The sequence below is a fragment of the Drosophila ananassae genome, chromosome XL, assembly GCF_017639315.1.
Source record: "Drosophila ananassae strain 14024-0371.13 chromosome XL, ASM1763931v2, whole genome shotgun sequence".
NCBI lineage: Eukaryota > Metazoa > Arthropoda > Insecta > Diptera > Drosophilidae > Drosophila > Drosophila ananassae.
In genome coordinates this window covers 7014079-7031350 of record NC_057931.1, presented here as the reverse complement: position 1 = coordinate 7031350, position 17272 = coordinate 7014079, and the positions used below count along the sequence as shown (strand labels likewise).

General features: G+C 41.1%; 2 protein-coding genes across 2 annotated transcripts; one reads left to right on the top strand and one right to left on the bottom strand.

The window, feature by feature from the left end:
• Window positions 1-1356: 1356 nt before the first annotated feature.
• LOC6502263 lies at window positions 1357-3910 on the bottom strand. Its single transcript, XM_001966080.4, has 3 exons — window positions 2850-3910; window positions 1934-2792; window positions 1357-1666 (listed from the first exon to the last, which is right to left on the bottom strand). Exons 1-2 carry the CDS (start codon window positions 3786-3788, stop codon window positions 1947-1949), a joined length of 1785 nt encoding a protein of 594 aa, XP_001966116.1. The 5' UTR covers window positions 3789-3910; the 3' UTR covers window positions 1357-1666; window positions 1934-1946.
• Window positions 3911-4522: 612 nt separating this feature from the next.
• LOC6502152 (ubiquitin-conjugating enzyme E2 D2) lies at window positions 4523-5704 on the top strand. Its single transcript, XM_001966079.4, has one exon. It carries the CDS (start codon window positions 4778-4780, stop codon window positions 5594-5596), a length of 819 nt encoding a protein of 272 aa, XP_001966115.1. The 5' UTR covers window positions 4523-4777; the 3' UTR covers window positions 5597-5704.
• The last annotated feature ends 11568 nt before the right edge of the window (window positions 5705-17272 follow it).

Below are 17272 nucleotides of genomic sequence, written 5' to 3'. Positions count from 1 at the left end.
TTTCTCTCAGTGTAGGACTTCACGGCATTGCCCTTCGTGCACTCACTCATTCATTGATTCATGCACCAATTCCCTCAACCATTCAAGTCCCTCATTCAATCATTTCTGGCGAGTCCTCGAAGCCATTTCTTTGGCTTTATAGTTTTTCGCTCCGAGGACTCAAAGACGGCATTGTTATTTAGTATTTTCCCTAAACACAAGCCCATTGGATTTCACGAGCATACGACTGGAAGACCCTAAAATGCGGACTAAGTAAATGGCTACGAATACCCACCCACCAATTCCAGGGTATCAGGATGGATGTTTTTTAGGTGAAAAAAAAAGAGCTAACGATAGTGGCAGTGTGTCGGGTGTGCCTCTAATTTCATTTACACGCTTTTCAACGAGCTCCATTTAAATGTTTTTCCAGGTGTGTCAGGTGCTACAATGGCGGGAAAATTGTTGGGAATTTAGGGGTTCAGAATAAATGATTTTATATTAAATTTTAAAGAAATATAGAATTGATAAAAATTATTAAAAGAAAGGATTCTTTTTTCCAGAACTTAAACTTTTAATATATATCGATTTATTTTATTCTATTTTATTCTATTTGAAAATCATATGTTTCCCGAAGTTTCAAAAATAACATCGATTAAATTCGTGAATAGATCTTTAATAACTATCGATATTTATCGATAAAAACTTTAAAGCAAGCATAAACCAAGTATAAATACAAATACCTACCCTTTATTATGGCTTTTAACTAGGATCCTAAACTCTTTAAGAGATAGACTATCTATTGTGCTATTTCCATGACCTCTGCTATAAGTAAATATATGTAGGTATATCTGAATATTTATGTAGTTACCGTAGCAGGTGGGCAGGTAAGTGGGCGGGCGGGCAGGTGAGTGAGTGAGTGGATGTGGAAGTGGAACTTCCGTAACTGTATTCGCACGAATCCTTGGCTTTGCATCTCGCAGATGCCTCGCTGCCATGTAGAACTAATTCCATTAAAGCCAGCTCTAACTTGATTTTCAATTGACTCCTCATTTGCAGTGGTGCGGCAGGACGACGGTGCCAGGACTCAGTCGATGGGTCAGGACCTCGGTGCTGTCAGCAATCAACATGTTCAATTGAGCATATCCTGCCGGCTGCAGGACACTATACCAGAGAAATGTGATTACCCGACGCTATTTTCCACATACACATCCATCCGCACACTCGCAGGACTAGAAAGAGATGGGCCGATAGATGGCGTTAGAAAACAAGGACACAACATAAAGAAGCAGGAAGAAGTCCAGCGGGCGCCTTTTACATTTCATTGGATTTTATGCGTTTCACTTTATGCTGATGTTTTTATTATTAAATTTTCTTGAATTTTCATTTACATTTTCTGGCTTTCTTAGCGCTCCTCCATCTCTTTCTATCCCTTAGACGTCGTCCTATCTCTATCCGGCATTTCTCTGTCTCTTTTTGGTCGTTAGTGTTGTCGCTGTTGCTGATGACTCCTCTTCATTTTCACACTTTTCATTCAATTTATTGCATTTCGCAAATTGAGTGTCGCTTTCCTCAGATCTTCTCGCATTTTTTTTCTTTATTCCCTTTCGTCCTGGCCACATCATCATCCTGTCCTGTTTCTCACTTTCCTAATTTTCCACAGCTCTGGAAAAATATGCGAATGAAATCCCTAAAAAAAAAAGTAGCCAATTCGATTTGTGTTATTAAGGAGCTCTAGACCTTCAATATTCTTAAATTATGGAGAATGTTTTTGAAACCAAAATTAGGTAAGGAGATGGGTTTCCCAAAAGACTCCCTTAAGATAAACTTAAAGGATCTTAACAATACTTCACAAATCTTATCAGTTTAGTACCCATAACCTTGTTGTATTTCATCAGTATAACATATATTATATAATTAAATATTTAAAATATAAATTAAAATAATAATTACATACAATATCCCTGTTTTCATTGAATGCTCTCAGCAAGAGTCCTTTCAGAAACCGTGCTTCCAGCCACCTCGCTTTCGTCCTCGCTGCCATCCTGGGTGTCGGTGTCCAGGGGCGTACCTCCCTCAGTAACCATAACAGAGACGTCCATCTTGACGGAGATCTGGATGCCCACCATCTCCATGCCGTTCTGGGTCAGCCCCTCCACCTGATCGGCGGTCAGGATAATGGCACGCCCGCTCCTCAGAAGCTTCAGAGGGCGTCGGGTGTTCCGCAAATCGTAGCCCTGTCCCGTGTAGGAGATGATGCACTCGGGCCTGTCGCCCTCCAAGGACCACATGCTGAGAGTGATGCGCAGGGGCAGGAGATCAGTGACCACAGTGGTGGCCCAGATCGCAGTCAGTTGCTCTTGAGAGTTCGAGTTGGCCGTGATGTCGCCCAGTTTGATGTGCATGCTCATCACCATAATCGGGAGGAGGTTCTTCTGCTCCCCGAAACCAAAGCCCGTGACCACGTTCTCCACCTGCATTACGGCGTGGCACTTGGGCACGTTGCGCAGCGTCAGCCGGAGATCCATGCAGAAGCTCTTCGGCTCCCCCAAACGGATCCGATCGATGGTCCAGAACCGATGGCAGCCCACCAGGTGATCGTTGAGCCCCTCCGCACAGAGATACGTCGGGCAGTTGAACTCTGGGCATTTGGCCAGCCGTATAGTCCTCGTGATATTCTCCATGGCGATCGGAAGATCGACAGCCACCACACTCATCCGGATCTTCATCAGTTCGTCGAAGAAGACCGAGGGACATCCCACGCTCGATGAGTGCCAATCCTTCCACTTGCGTCCTGTGTAGATCACACGGCGTACCTGAAAGGATACTTGTAGGACTAAGAATCTCAAATCAAGAGTTCCAGATTACTTTACCATTGAAATCAAGTTGCAAAGTGCATTCTGATCCGTGTTTGGGGGATCGGAGGCCAGAAGAGATAGAGAGTAGTTGTTTCGTGGACCCAGAACATTTCTTTCCACGGGCACAGGCTTGTTCTCCTGCTTCGCTTGGGTGGAAGCCACCGGATTCTCAGGCTTCTCCTCCAGCTCTGGCGTCTTCGGCTTCTCCTGACTCTCAGACTTCTTTGTCTTTAGCTTCTCCAAATTCTCCAACGCCTCTTGATATTCCTGCTTTTGTGACATCTCAGACTTATCCGACTTCTTGGACTTTCTTGACCTCTTTGACTTCTTCGACTTCTCGGATCTCTGTGATCTCCCCGACTTCTCTGACTTCCCCGACATCTCTGAAATCTCCAACTTCGAGATTTCACTCGTACTTTCTTCCACTGGCTGCTCCGCCTTAAGTGTTCCCTCACTGCTCTGCTGCTCCTCCAGCTCGACTTCGGCATTCTCCTCAGAATCCTGCGATGATGCATTTTCCCACAGCGGCGATTCAGGAAAAGGGGGCCTGTCCCCGTCCAAAGAATTGCTGCGACGTCGCGGCTTCACCGGAGAACTCTTCCGGGCAGACACCTCCGACCGGGAGCGCTTCTTCTCCAAGAGGTTGGTGCGGCTGCAATAGCGCGTGAAGTCGCTCAGATTGTCGTTCTGCCACAGCGTGATCATCTTCCCGTCGTTGCCCGGCTTCGCGGATCGATGAGCCTTGGTTGTGGCCACACCAACGTCCAGCTCCAGTTCCAGGCGCAGTGTGACGCTGAGTAGGTGGGTGATCTCGCCACAGAAGCCGCAGTGGCGGGCCATGTGCTCGTCACACTCGAGGCACTGGTAGTGCTCCATCTCGCAGACACAGAGCTGCGGGGTGGTCTCCCGGGAGAAGGGCCGGATCATGGTACGCTGACACATCACACAGTTCATCTTTTAGATTTATTTTTAACTAAATTCAATATTAACTTATTTAATAATTAAATAAATAATATTAAGTTATGCTTTGCTTAGATGGGCGACTGAACAGGACGAAGGTTGAAGAATAACTGAAAATTATAAAAAGTCACAGTTAAAGAGCTGAAACCCAAAGTGACAGAAAAAGCACAGACTTCTAAGGATTAAGTAACAAAATATTTTATTTCAGGCAACTATTTACCACATTTATGTCAGATAAGTTATTTAAGTATAGAATAACTCAATTTTGGCGCTTTTACTCTATTATTGTTTGTGGAACCATGAGAATTAAGCTTTTTAGCAGCCATTTTGAATTATAAATATTAGTCTCTTCCTCTATTTACGGTTTCTAACACTGCTTTGTCAGTGCTGCCAACTCTTTTTCCGACGAATGGAAACCTTCTAAACAAAAATGGTTAAACTGTATAAAAAATTGTAAATATATATATTTTTATAAGAAGAAGGGATAAATCTTAAAGAAAATGATGACAAATGAGCATCACTGATAGTCGATTACCCTCTAGATAACTGGAATTAGTGTTGATAAACGTAATAACTTTGCTCTTTTGGCACTGCTGGCGCCATTTCTTAAAAATTAGCATAATGGCCGCCACTTGGCTTTAAAATTATAAATAAAATGTTTACTTTTATTAAAAATATAATTTCAAAAAGGGGGGGATCGATAATTAGTTTGACTTTCAGTTGCCTTTCGTCTAAATATCACCGATCGACTGACATACATACATAGTTTGCTCCAAAAGGCCTTGCTTGTTTCCCGGAAACGAACAAAGCGCCCTGGACAACTCGAAATCATGTGAAGGCCTTCACAAAAATCTCAAAATTACCCGAACCGAATACGGAGCCACATACAAATTCTCAACGCACAAACTGAAAATATATATACTTTATTTTATGTATATTTTTTAAAATCTGAACGCAACTCTGAGAATAAAATAAAAGGCAGGATGTCCAGCGATCCACCGGAAATGGAGGCCGATGCGGAACAGGAACACGACCAAGACCAAGAGGATCAGGAGTCAGAAATGCCTATAGAAGTACCGTCGATCAGCAGCATCACCAGCTCCGAGGACGAGGCCGTTCCCAGCACCAGTCACCGTCCGCCAGTGATGGCATGCCCCGTATCCCATCCCGTGCTGGGCAACACCACCGGGTTGTCTGCCTCATCGCCGATGCTCACCGCACCGCTTAACGGCTGTGTAGTGCGGGTCAAGCGGGAGCTTCAAGAGATCCGGAAGCACCCACCGCCCAACTGCTCCGCCGACATGCTTCGCGACGATCTGTTCCGCTGGACGGCTGGCGTTAATGGACCCAATGGCACCGTCTACGAGGGCGGGCACTTCCGGCTGGACATTCGCTTCCCGGCGGCCTATCCCTTCCGGCCGCCCCGCATCCGGTTCACCACCCGTATCTATCACTGCAACGTGGACAGCCGCGGCGCCATCTGCCTGGATGTGCTCGGCGAGCGCTGGTCGCCAGTCATGAACGTGGCCAAGGTCCTTCTGTCCATCTATGTCCTGATGGGCGAGTGCAATCCGGACGATCCGCTCGTCATGTGCATTGCCGATCAGTACAAGACCAATCGCAAGGAGCACGACAAAATCGCCCGTCACTGGACCAAACGCTTCGCCATGCCCAAGGACAGCAAGGACACCAAACAGGACATCGATCATACCGAGACTCATGAGCAACAGCAAGATCAGGAAAATCAGGTTCAGAATCAGCAGCAGGATCACCATGGACAGCAGTCCTCGGCCAAGGATTAGTAGCGCTTGGGCCCCCAATTGCATCCTTCAAAATCGATTCCTCGGTTATTTTTACATTTTGCCTTTAATAAACCATTTCAATACATCAGGACGTGCACAAAACCACAATCCTACCGATTTTATTTGATTATGATTCAAGCCATCGATTAGATTTCAATTATTGATTGTTTCTACATTCTACTTAACTCCTAGGAATAAGTAGGCCATGAGAGTGGAAATTTGAAAATATTTCGTATATAAGGGGGCTCTGTTCCTAAGGGAATCAGTTGCTGCCTGCCTCCAAGGCAGTGAGGAACTCGCTTAAGTTTCTTTTTATTTATTTCTTATTTTCCAATTATTTAATTTCAAATTTTAATTGATGTGCCCCTATTTTTTTCGTTTTCGCTTGTCTTTCTTGGGCTTCTTGCGACTGATTTTCTTATTTTTATTTTTTTATTTCAATACTATTTTATTTATTTTTTTCTTCGTAATGCCGTCGAACGCATTTTTTTACAAAAACTTTTTTATATTTTGTATTTTTGGATATTTTTTATCGCTCTACGTGCGTAAGAGATTTATAATTCCAATGCAATCGCATTTAAATATAAAAGGTTTCAGTTTCGAAACTTCTGAATACAAAGTTCTGGATTAATTCAACAGACCTCATAGAGCTTATTGTTCTGGAAAAGAGGCAATTTCCCAGGAATCTCATAACCCAAGCGGTAAGTGGCTGCATAATTATTAATTAAAATATAATCAAATATTTAAATCAATTTTCAGGTAAATTGAGATTTGGAATCGAATTGAAGCAGCTCTAAGTCCAGAATTGAAGTTCAGCAGCTCACCAACGGATTATCCTTGGCCGATAAAAATTATTTTACCTTCTTTCTTTATATTCTTATTGTTAAAAATAATTAAATTAAAATATAGAACCCCTTAATTTATATGAAAAGTTAAAAACTATTTTTATACTGTTTAAAAACTGAAGAAAAAACCGAAAAGCAAATGGAAAAAGAAAATAATGAATATCCTCACTTGTTGCATTTTCTTTAGAAAGCAGAGCCCTTTGAGCCTTTGAGCCTTTGAGCCACCTGTGGGGTGCATTTCTCGTAGCTTGTATCTCGTATCTTGTAGACCGTATCTCGAGGATACGAGAACGATGATCCGAATGTTTTGTCCTGCCAGGCTCCTGCCTATCCCCCGCTTCTGTCTGCTATCTCCTCTCGGCCGGCTCCCTTTTGTTTATTTATTCTTTCTGCTTTCTTTCGCTTTGGTTTTTTGGTTTTCCTATGCCCTATCTGTGAGTGTGTGTGTGTGTCGCCATTCCTGTGCTTTCTCTCCCTTTTTTGTTTTTTGTTGTTTTTTTTTCGTCCTTTGGTTGCCTTTCTTTCCCGTTTCTCCGGCTTTCCTTTTCTTTCATTTGCCTTCAATGCAATTATACTGGATAAATATCTTCTTCCGTTTTAGCTGTAATTACAAAAGTTTAATTGAGTTTTCTCGGCTCGTTGTGTTCTTTTTTTTTTTCTTCTTTTATTTTTCCTGTCGCTGCCGCTTCAGCTTCTGCTTCTGTTGTTGTTTTTTGTGGGGAGAGAGAGGCGGGGAGAAGCGGGGGAAGAGTGGGCGTTAGGAGCCGGCCGGAGAGGGCATGGCCAAAGAAGTTTCGCCCCAGCATTCGTCCTGAAGTTGTCGTATCCTTGTCGCCGCGGCTGCTGTTGACGTTTGGCTCCCCAGCCACTCCACCCCTCTTGTCCGCCGCCCCTCTTCTTTACAAAACTGAGATACACAGATACAGATACATTTTGTCTTTTTTTTTCGCAAAAGTATCTGGCGCTCTTGTTATTGTTGATGTTGCAAAAAAAAAAAAAAAAAAAGAGTTGTCAGAGGCTGTCTATCTCCTGGCCACGTGATTGTTTTCCTTGCCTTTGCCGGGCCTGTGGCAAACACTTTGTTAACACCACCACCCCCCCAGGATATCTCCAGGACACCCCACCCCACCCACTAGCCCCCTCTACTCCTTCCTCAAGGACGTCGCATAATAAAAAGTGATTAAAACAGAAAATAAAGCTGCAATGCCAGCCGCAAGAATTATTGATACAAAAAATGAAAAAAAATGAAGGGATTAGGGAAAATAGGAAAAACTTCACCGAGGGAGACCAGGACATTGGCCAGGACAATGCTAAATTTGTTGCCTTAAATTAAAGAACAACAAGACAGATTTTAGGGCTATATAAAAGTCGGTACTTATAGAGCCTAGCCTTTCTTTCTAAGGACTTTTAGTTGACAACTAAAGTTTTCGATAACTATTTTTATAAAATATAAAAAATATATAATAAAAGGATTAACTTTTTGAGTTTCTTGGTTTTAAACCCCGTTAGAGTCTTTTTTTTCAGGAGACTATCTACCCCGGATATCCCATCCGACGTATGTATATGGCTAAAGTCAATTTATATTTTAATAAATAGCGAAAGTGTTGAGCAGCGTCACAGGCACGCATTTCAAAAAAGCATCCTTGGAGAAGGATGTGGTTAATTTATTCATTGCAAATTTACATGCTCATGTTTGCAAATTTAAAAACTGCTCACACCCGTGTGTACCGAAGTAGGGGAAGTTTATTCAGAGCAGACTTTCCCTTTAGTAATATGTAAATCGAATTGCCAGCCCTGCACTTTTCCGACACACATGCATTCTATATACGTACATATATGTATATATATCTGCAGGAGCGTCTCCACTCGAAAGATATAGTCAGGGCATTTACATTCCCATTTACATGCATATCGTCGAGTTAACCCAACAAACTGCCAGCTAACTTAGGGTTATGGTTTTGTAGGCAGGATAACACTAAAAAGGCTTAAAGTGTGACCAGCCTTATAAGATTTTGTAAATTGGTTTAGAAAACTTGAGGAAATATCAGGTAGCATTCTTTTTAAAGGGTACAATGAGTAGTATAAGAACTGTAGTGCCTATAATATCCAGAAAATTTACGACTTATTTTATAAAGTGTTGAAAAAACTATAAAAGTGTGCCCAAAGCCATGTTTGATGACCCCTTTTTAAGGCTTCATGGAATGGATTTATTCTACAATTTCTAATAAAAATGTAAATAATACACTATTATGAAATCATCCAAGTAATTCCTATAACATTTTTCTTTGGTTAATATTTTGTATTTATGCATTTTGTTTGGACGAATTCCCCAACTGAACCGAAGCTGGGCAGAAAAAGCAGCCGTTTCAAATCTAATATAATAAATTACATACGCCTGAGTAATCTAATATTTATGATGAAAGTATACCTATGTAAGCATAAAGCACTCGGCCCGAAAGAAAGCATAACCAGACTTATCCACACCCATTTTATATGCATTGGATGAAAAGAAATTCGCACACATGGGTGGCGGAGTGTGGATATGGATGGTGGGTGTGGGTATGGGTGTGGGATGTGGGTGTGCGTGGGTAGTGTATGTGATTCAGTGGATGGTTTTGTGCGGCACTCCTGTCAAAACAAATCCGTAAGAGATTACATTAAAAGGCGCATTTGGACAGCTCAATCGCAAAATAGCAAAACATTCCTCCGGCATCCAGTAGTCGAGCGGCAGTCGAGCAGTCGGCATGCGGGTCCTGTATCCAGTATTCAGTATCCTGTATCTGTGAGATATCCCCAATGGATTTACTGAATGCCAACACCCAAATCAAATCTGCAAACGCCCCCGTCGTCCTGGGGGCCGGGTCCATCCCCCCCCCCCCCCCCCCCCACCTTGTTTTGAGACCCACACCCGTCCCTGATCCTGGTCCTGGTCCTGGTCCTGAAAATGATGGAAAGTTCCCTGATGCAAGCTGACAGTAGTTTTTTATTACGAATTCATGTAATCTTTCTACGTGGCTCGCTTTTTTAAACGGCCAATCCGACACTGTTTTCTCCCTTCCGCCCTTGTTTCTCCCCAGCTTTCTCTACTTTCTCCGGTTTCTCCATTTTCCTGGGAAATTGAGCAGAGGGATATAAAGGTGGTTGACAAGCTGGAACCTCGATTGATTCAATAAGCGATAAATTATGTTAATTTCTGCCTGCCTCGGGTTCTTTCCTTCTCCACAAACAAAAAAAAGAGTTCAATTCAGATTGATGATTTTAGGCAGATTGGTGTACGTATTACGTAGCATTTATTTATAGGAAAATAGTTTGAAATAATGAATATTAATGGAGCGTGTTTTGCTCATGAAATGAGAGAGACATTAAGGAAGTCTTTTTTTAACGTAAACAAAACGGAGGATTATAAAAAATAAAAAGGTTGATATTTTCAAACAATTGATCTAATTGATAGATTTCTGTACGTGGCCCATAGCCATAGCTATATCTCAGCCAATTCTCATCCGATTCTAAAACGGAACACCTCAAAGGATTTGTAGATCGATTCTAGCAATTCTGCATCAAAATCCCAGAACAAAATATTTTTTCGCAATTTTTCATATTTTTATGGGGGATTCCCTTCAAAATGGGGGATTTCCGTACTTGGCCCCTTCCCATAGCTATATCTCAGCCAATTCTCATCCGATTCTTAAAAGGAATACCTTAAACGATTTGTGGATCGATTTTCAGCATTTCTGCATCAAAAATCTGGAAGAAAATTTTTTTTCGCAATTTTTAATATTTTTGTAGGGTATCCCCTTCAAAATGCGAGATTTCCGTACTTTCCCCCTTCCCATAGCTATGTCTCAGCCAATTCTCATCCGATTCTAAAACGGAATACCTTAAACGATTTGTGGATCGATTTCCAGCAATTCTGCATCAAAATCCTAGAAGAAAACATTTTTTCGCAATTTTTCATATTTTTGTGGGGGATTCCCTTCGAAATGGGGGATTTCCGTACTTGGCCCCTTCCCATAGCTATATCTCAGCCAATTCTCATCCGATTCTTTAACGGAATACCTCAAACGATTTGTGGATCGATTTCCAGTAATTCTGCATCAAAATCCTGGAAGAAAATATTTTTTCGCAATTTTTCATATTTTTGTAGGGTATCCCCTTCAAAATGCGAGATTTCCGTACTTTCCCCCTTCCCATAGCTATTTCTCAGCCAATTCTCATCCGATTCTTAAACGGAATACCTCAAACGATTTGTGGATCGATTTCCAGTAATTCTGCATCAAAATCCCAGAACAAAATATTTTTTCGCAATTTTTCATATTTTTGTAGGGTATCCCCTTCAAAATGCGAGATTTCCGTACTTTCCCCCTTCCCATAGCTATATCTCAGCCAATTCTCATCCGATTCTAAAACGGAATACCTTAAACGATTTGTGGATTGATTTCCAGTAATTCTGCATCAAAATCCTGGAAGAAAATATTTTTTCGCTATTTTTCATATTTTTGTAGGGGATTTCCTTAAAAATGCGGGATTTCCGTACTTGGCTTATAGCCATAGCTATATCTCAGTCAATTCTCATCCGATTTGAGATCGGATTACCTTAAAAAAATCATTACAATTTCCAGCTAAAAAAGGCTTAAACTTCCATCTTTGAGGCTGCCATTTTTCTTTTATATGGTAGTGTGGTAGCACTGTCCGATAACTTTGATCGATATCACTTATGGCCCGCTAAAATTTTAAGTTTAGACTTTCTTTTTAGAAGAATTTATTCATTATCAATTATTTAACCATATATTTATGATTAGATTTATAAAATATAACATTTTTCAAGTATTTGAATTTTTAAAAAAACCTTTCTTGAATCAAATGTTTCCGTTACACATTTTTTCAACACCTTCCCCTAAACTTTGCGAGAAATAGATAAACGTATTTAAATACAAATACTGTTAGTATTTAAGACTACCTGCGAGGAATCGCTTGGAGGTCCTTGGTCCTTGGTCCGTTTTGGCACACATAACTTCACTTGATGCGATTCCTTGCATATAACCAAACTTCGGTTATGGCCATCTTGTGTGACTTGGCCGTAAGCCGACAAATCAGCTTAGATGGAGTGCGATGCTGATGCCGGGAAGGACAAGGACTTTGAGCAGGACTAGGACTCGGACTCGGACTCAGTGAATCGGGAATGAGGATAGACACACACACATACACTGGGGAGGACTTAGGAGAAGCACTTCCACCCTTTTGGGCTGAACTGAGCCGACAGTTGAACTGACAATCTGAAGGACCTGGCAACCGCAAGGAGCCTTTGTCATGCAAAGAGCAAAGTGGGCGCCGCAGCCGCAGTGCCACGCCCCCTTGAATCGACTAGGACAAAGGCCAGGACAGGTGCCAGGAGGAGGCGGACCGAGAACAGGACCTCTCCACCTCTATAAATTGTAAAACTATTTTCAATAACAGCACACAACAAGGATGCTCGGGGCTGAGGTCCCTGATTATTTGCCTTCTACCTTGACACGAGGACACCAGGACGAAGGCACCTTTGTATCCTCCCCCGCAATCGTCGCCTGGATTCGTCCTGCTAAAGGGCTTTCCCTTCCATACCCCGTGATTCTTCAAGCCAGGCCAAGGCGATTGGGTTTGCATTTTAGTTTGTTAAATTGAATTTGATTTAAGTTGATTTTGGCATTTCCGGTTCAGGAATATTATTATTTTATGGAGAAATAGAGTGTATAGATGAGGTATTCTATAAGGACTTGGATATTAAGTTTTTTGGATATTAACTAGAGGGACTATGATGATAAGATCAAGGTTGTAAATTAAGAATATAATAGTATATGCAAGATATTTGAGAAAAAAAGGTAATAAAAGTTAATAACATAGTCCAAATATAATAGAATATTTTATTTTAATATTATATTTTTTTTTAGTATCCCTATATTTTTTATAAAATATTTTTTGGCGGGTATCCTGCAGTCTAAAAATCAACTCCAGCCATGGCTTTTGGTTTTTTGTCTTTGGAAGGCAAGTGGGGAACTCGACTTTGGGCAACTTTATAGACGTTTCCCCACAAAGGGGAAGAGGCACCGGGGGCGGAGTGTCTCCTTTTTCAGATTGAAGACTGAGGATGGTAGAAGACAGAAGACTGGGAGGAAGAGTGAGGTAGAGTGAAGAGTCTAACAAAGTTTATTCTTTTTCGTGTTTTATTTTTTCCATTTTGGTTTTTTGTTTTCAGGCGTGTTTTGTTTTTTGTCTTTTGGTAATTTAGCATATTCCTTGCAGGACTTGTTGTCCTTGTCTGCTGTGTTCTTAAGTTTTGCTTCACCGTTTGCGGTGTGCAAATGCAAATTGCTTGGCTTGCATATTTCCTAACCGAGTTCTGTGTAGTCCTTGCCATCCTCTGCTGTCCCTGCTGTCCTTGGAGATCCTTTTGGAATGAGCCAGAGGATTGCCAGAGGGGCCGAAACTGAAGTGCGGCCAGCCGCATTGATGGTTCCATCTTAGAACCTCCCTAGGATCTCCCCAGGTAAGTGGCTTCTTTCCAAATGCACTTCTCCGTTTCCAGGACCAAGCACGCCAAGCACTAAGGACCATGGACCAAGGAGGAGAAATCAATTCGCAAATAACTCAAAGTTAACTCAATGAACCCGCAGGGAGTTGACAGGACGAAGGGGGTCCAGGGTCCAGAATTTATTGGGTTGGGCGGTTTGCCAGGCTTAATGAAGCGGTTTCCTAAAATATTCCCAGATAATTGAATACCTGATTGCAAAGGTTGCAATTACAATTGATAAAATCCAACATGCAGCTCTTTATTTCTTTTCAACATCAACTCAATACTCAATAGTCAGAGCCACAATCACACTGATACGTTCACTTTTCTCAACCATTTCGGTTTGAATAAATAGTGTGGAGTTCGGCATCGTTTGTTGTCTTTGGGTCGTGTGTCCCAAAGACACTGTACGTTTTGATTCACCCATTACCCACTACAGCCCACCACCACCTCTTCGAGTGCTTTTCCAACTGTTATTGTTTCGCCAATTGTTGTTTTTCTTACTTGTGTTGTTGTGCTTTCCTCCGAGTTGCTATTAAGAAAAACGCCTCCAAGAATAATCGACTAAACGAGCGAGCAAACGATAATTTTACAGCAAAAAAAAATGTTTAAAAAATATTCAAAATTATATTAATAGTTTATGTAATTTTGGTTTTTAATAAATATATTAATTCATTAGTGCAAACCATTTTATTTTTAGGAGAAAGGGGTCATCATTAAACCAGGATAAGCCTTCTTGAATCCCTTGAATCCATATCCCCAATAAGGCCTATAAGAAACATTTCTCTTAGTGTACTGAAGCTACAGTGATGCTCCTTGATATCCTGTGCCCAAAACCCCCACTCCCCCGCAGCAATGTGTCCGCTTCCTTGGGCTCGCCTCGAAATGCAGCCAACCAGCCGGCAATAAAAATATGATTGTATTTTCGCTTGAGTTGTTTTCATTTCTCGATGATGTCGAGGACGAAACGGAGGGAAACTGGACCTGGAGGTCCTGTGTCTGCGGCCGAGTCCTCAGACCTCAGATCCCAAGTCCCCAGTCCCGAGACCCGAGACCCGAGTCCTTGGTCCTCAATTCTGACCCAATGCATGGTTAAATCAGGCGAATGCCAGCGGTCGAGCATTGAACTGCTTGACGTTGTTTTTCCATCGCCGCCTTTTGTTTTGTTTTTCCCTTCGGTTTTCCCTTCAGTTTTCCTCTGGATGTTTCCCTCAGAATATCCCATTTTTGAAATCAGGACGGCAACTCTCGCATATTCGCTACATTACATTTCTCGTTGCCATTAATCGTGCATCTCAGGATCTGAGGACTCACAGGACAGCACACACATACATACATACACCAAACTGAAGGCCCACAGCCCTCACTCTCCTTATTTTCCCCCTATTTTCCATCAAAAATGTTTAGCAAGGCAAATCCTTTTTAAACGTCGATTTTCCCCAGGACTCCTTGTGTTTTTGTTGCGGTCTTTTGGGCACTTTGCATACACATATGCATATATGCTCTATTATTGTTATTAATAATCATAAATCATGTTTTTTTTCACAACCAGGGTAAGTCTGGCTGAATAAATTTCATTCACCGGTAGTTTGGCTCAAAGAGAGCCATTCAACACTGGTTACTGCGAAAATAGGGCCTTTAACAGCACTGAAGAAGAAAGGTTATGTTATTAAAAACACTTTAAAGGACTATCAGATTTAATATTTTTAAATAATACTAAAGAATCGAATTTAATAAATATTTTTAGCTAGAAAAATCACAAATCCTGTTGAGAACTTTTAAAAACTATGATGAACAACCGGAAATTATCCAACACTGCTTGGTGTTGGATAAAAAAAGAAGAAAATCGAAAAACTGGAAACTATATGCCTTTAACCTTGCCCACTCAGCTTCGAAACAAAGAAAGTGGCCAAACACAAGAAACAAGAAAACAAAAAATGACGCAAACAAATTTGTAATGAAATTTTGTATGCTGACATTTCGAAAAATTGCTTTTTAACCTTTGTGCTGTGCCGCTGCCTCTGTTCGCCCCTAGAAACTGCAGTTACTTCGTGTGTGTCAGTGACATGTTAGACGTGTATCTGTATCTCGACTCCTCGCTACGGGTGGTGCCACGACCCGGGGAAGGACAGGAATGTCGTTCCAGTCAGGACACTTACATGGCAAGAAATAGTCGATAACAGTGTTGTAAAGCAATAAAAAACACAAGTTTCAGAATCAAAGTATTTAAAACATGCAGGGACTTTGAGTTTCTCGACTAGACTCTTCTCTTTAACTTCCCTCACTTATATTTATATTTTTCTATTTTTACAAAATTATATGTTATTATATATTTTTTTCAGTGTAGCAAAGCAAAGTTCTGTGTGCAGCTTGCGAAAATCTGTAAACCGAAAAGTCTGTGACATGTTTTTAAGTTTCTCAGCTTGGCATGCAGATTATTATTAGGTTGTCCGTCCGTCTGTCCGTGTGTCCCTGAGTCCCTCAGTCCCTGTGTCCGTCTGTCCGCCAGTTTGTTCATCTCTTTAGCTCCGTACACTGCTGTCGCCTGCCAGGTGAGTCTCCAAAAAACTTTGCCCATGTCCAGTGACACAGGGTGAACTTTCTAGGGGGATGAGTCGTCGTAGTTGTGGATGCAGGGGCGTAGCTCAAAAAGGGGCTGTGCCATAAGTTTTGTTCTAACAAACCAATTACTCGCACCAATTTCCAAAACAGGCTGACTTTCCTTTAACCTCCATGGATGGATGCAGCATGATGGAAGAGTTCGACTTTGAGATATCCAAAAAGATATATATATATATGAAGATATATGTATATATCTGCCGACAGACAGACAGAGACAGAATGAGGTGGACTAAAAAGAGACAGACAGCAGAAGCTGAAGAAAATACAAATACGACTTTGAGTTACTTTTTCATTATTTTTCCAAAGAGTTTGTCCTTTGGCGTGTGCCATACACTTGCAACTGAGCACTGGGGAATATTAAATTTATTTATTTATGAATTATATACAGTTTGCTTATATTGAAGAACTAAAAAGGCTTTTAGTATTCTCATAAATTATTTTATTTGTTTAAATATATCCCTAATTTTTCTCTGTGTAACCCCATTCACTCTTGGACTCCTTTTCTGCGGCAATGTGTGTGTTGCAATGTTCAAAACATTGGCAGATGTCGCCGCACTAGCAAAAGTTACGAGAGCGGCAAGTGGAAAGTGGCACGGGAAAAAAGAAATGGGTGGGTCCTGGATGGTTTAAGGTGGTTTAGGGTGGCCCAAGAGTGGGAGAGTGTGGGTTGCCTTGGGTGGCTGAGACAAGACATGCCAGCCAGCCAAGTCAGCCGTCGTCGAGTAACAAGAAAATAAATAAAAAAAAAAAGAAAAAAAACAGAAACATACGAACACATCCATATGAAAAAAGTTGTTTCAAGTTTTTCTTGATTTTTTGTTATTGTTGTTGTATGTTTTGTTGCTTTTGTTTTTTTTTTCCATCCAGGTTTTTCCGAGTTTTCCACAACAATTTTTGGCTAAAATTAAAAAATGGGAAGACCTTTTTTTTTTTGTTTAATACATATAATAAATATAGTTAATACTTAAATAAATAGATAGCATATTAAATACAATTTTGTATTCTTGTTTTTCTATTATTAAAAAATTTTATTAAAATACAAAAATTATCAAGCCACTAACGTGAAATCTGTTTTTTAAACAAGGCCTTTTGGGAGACCTTTGGGAGAACAGACACCTTTTGAAGAAATATTATTTGTATTAATAAGAGACCATATCATATCATTATTATTACCCTTTTAATAAACTAAAACCCCCTAATTTATATATTTGAATATTATTTTTCAAACTAATACTAAGACTCCCCTTCTGTTTGAACAAGAAAAAGATTTGTTAAATTGATTCATAAATGTTAATATTTAAATCGCCTTAAATGCGATGATGGAGCTGCCTCTGCCATTAGCAGGGGGTGTGAGAAATTGTCAAGGACCTGCTGGCGGCAGGCAAAGGGATCGCTTAAGGACGAGCAACTTTGGAGGAGATCTGACATGTTGCATGTGTGTGTGTGGCAACGTGGGTGTCACCGCCTGCGGTTCTTCTTAGTCCGGGATTAAGACGCATTTTTCGTGGGGCTAGGATATGGGTAGGCAGTAGGGGGTGTCCTAGTGCGACATAATCTTCCCTTAACTCCCACTCTTGCCCTCCTTTTTTAGCCGCTTAACTTTTTCCACTTGCATTTTGGCCCCGCTTACAGGATATTATGGCAAAAAAAAAAAAACAAAAAAAA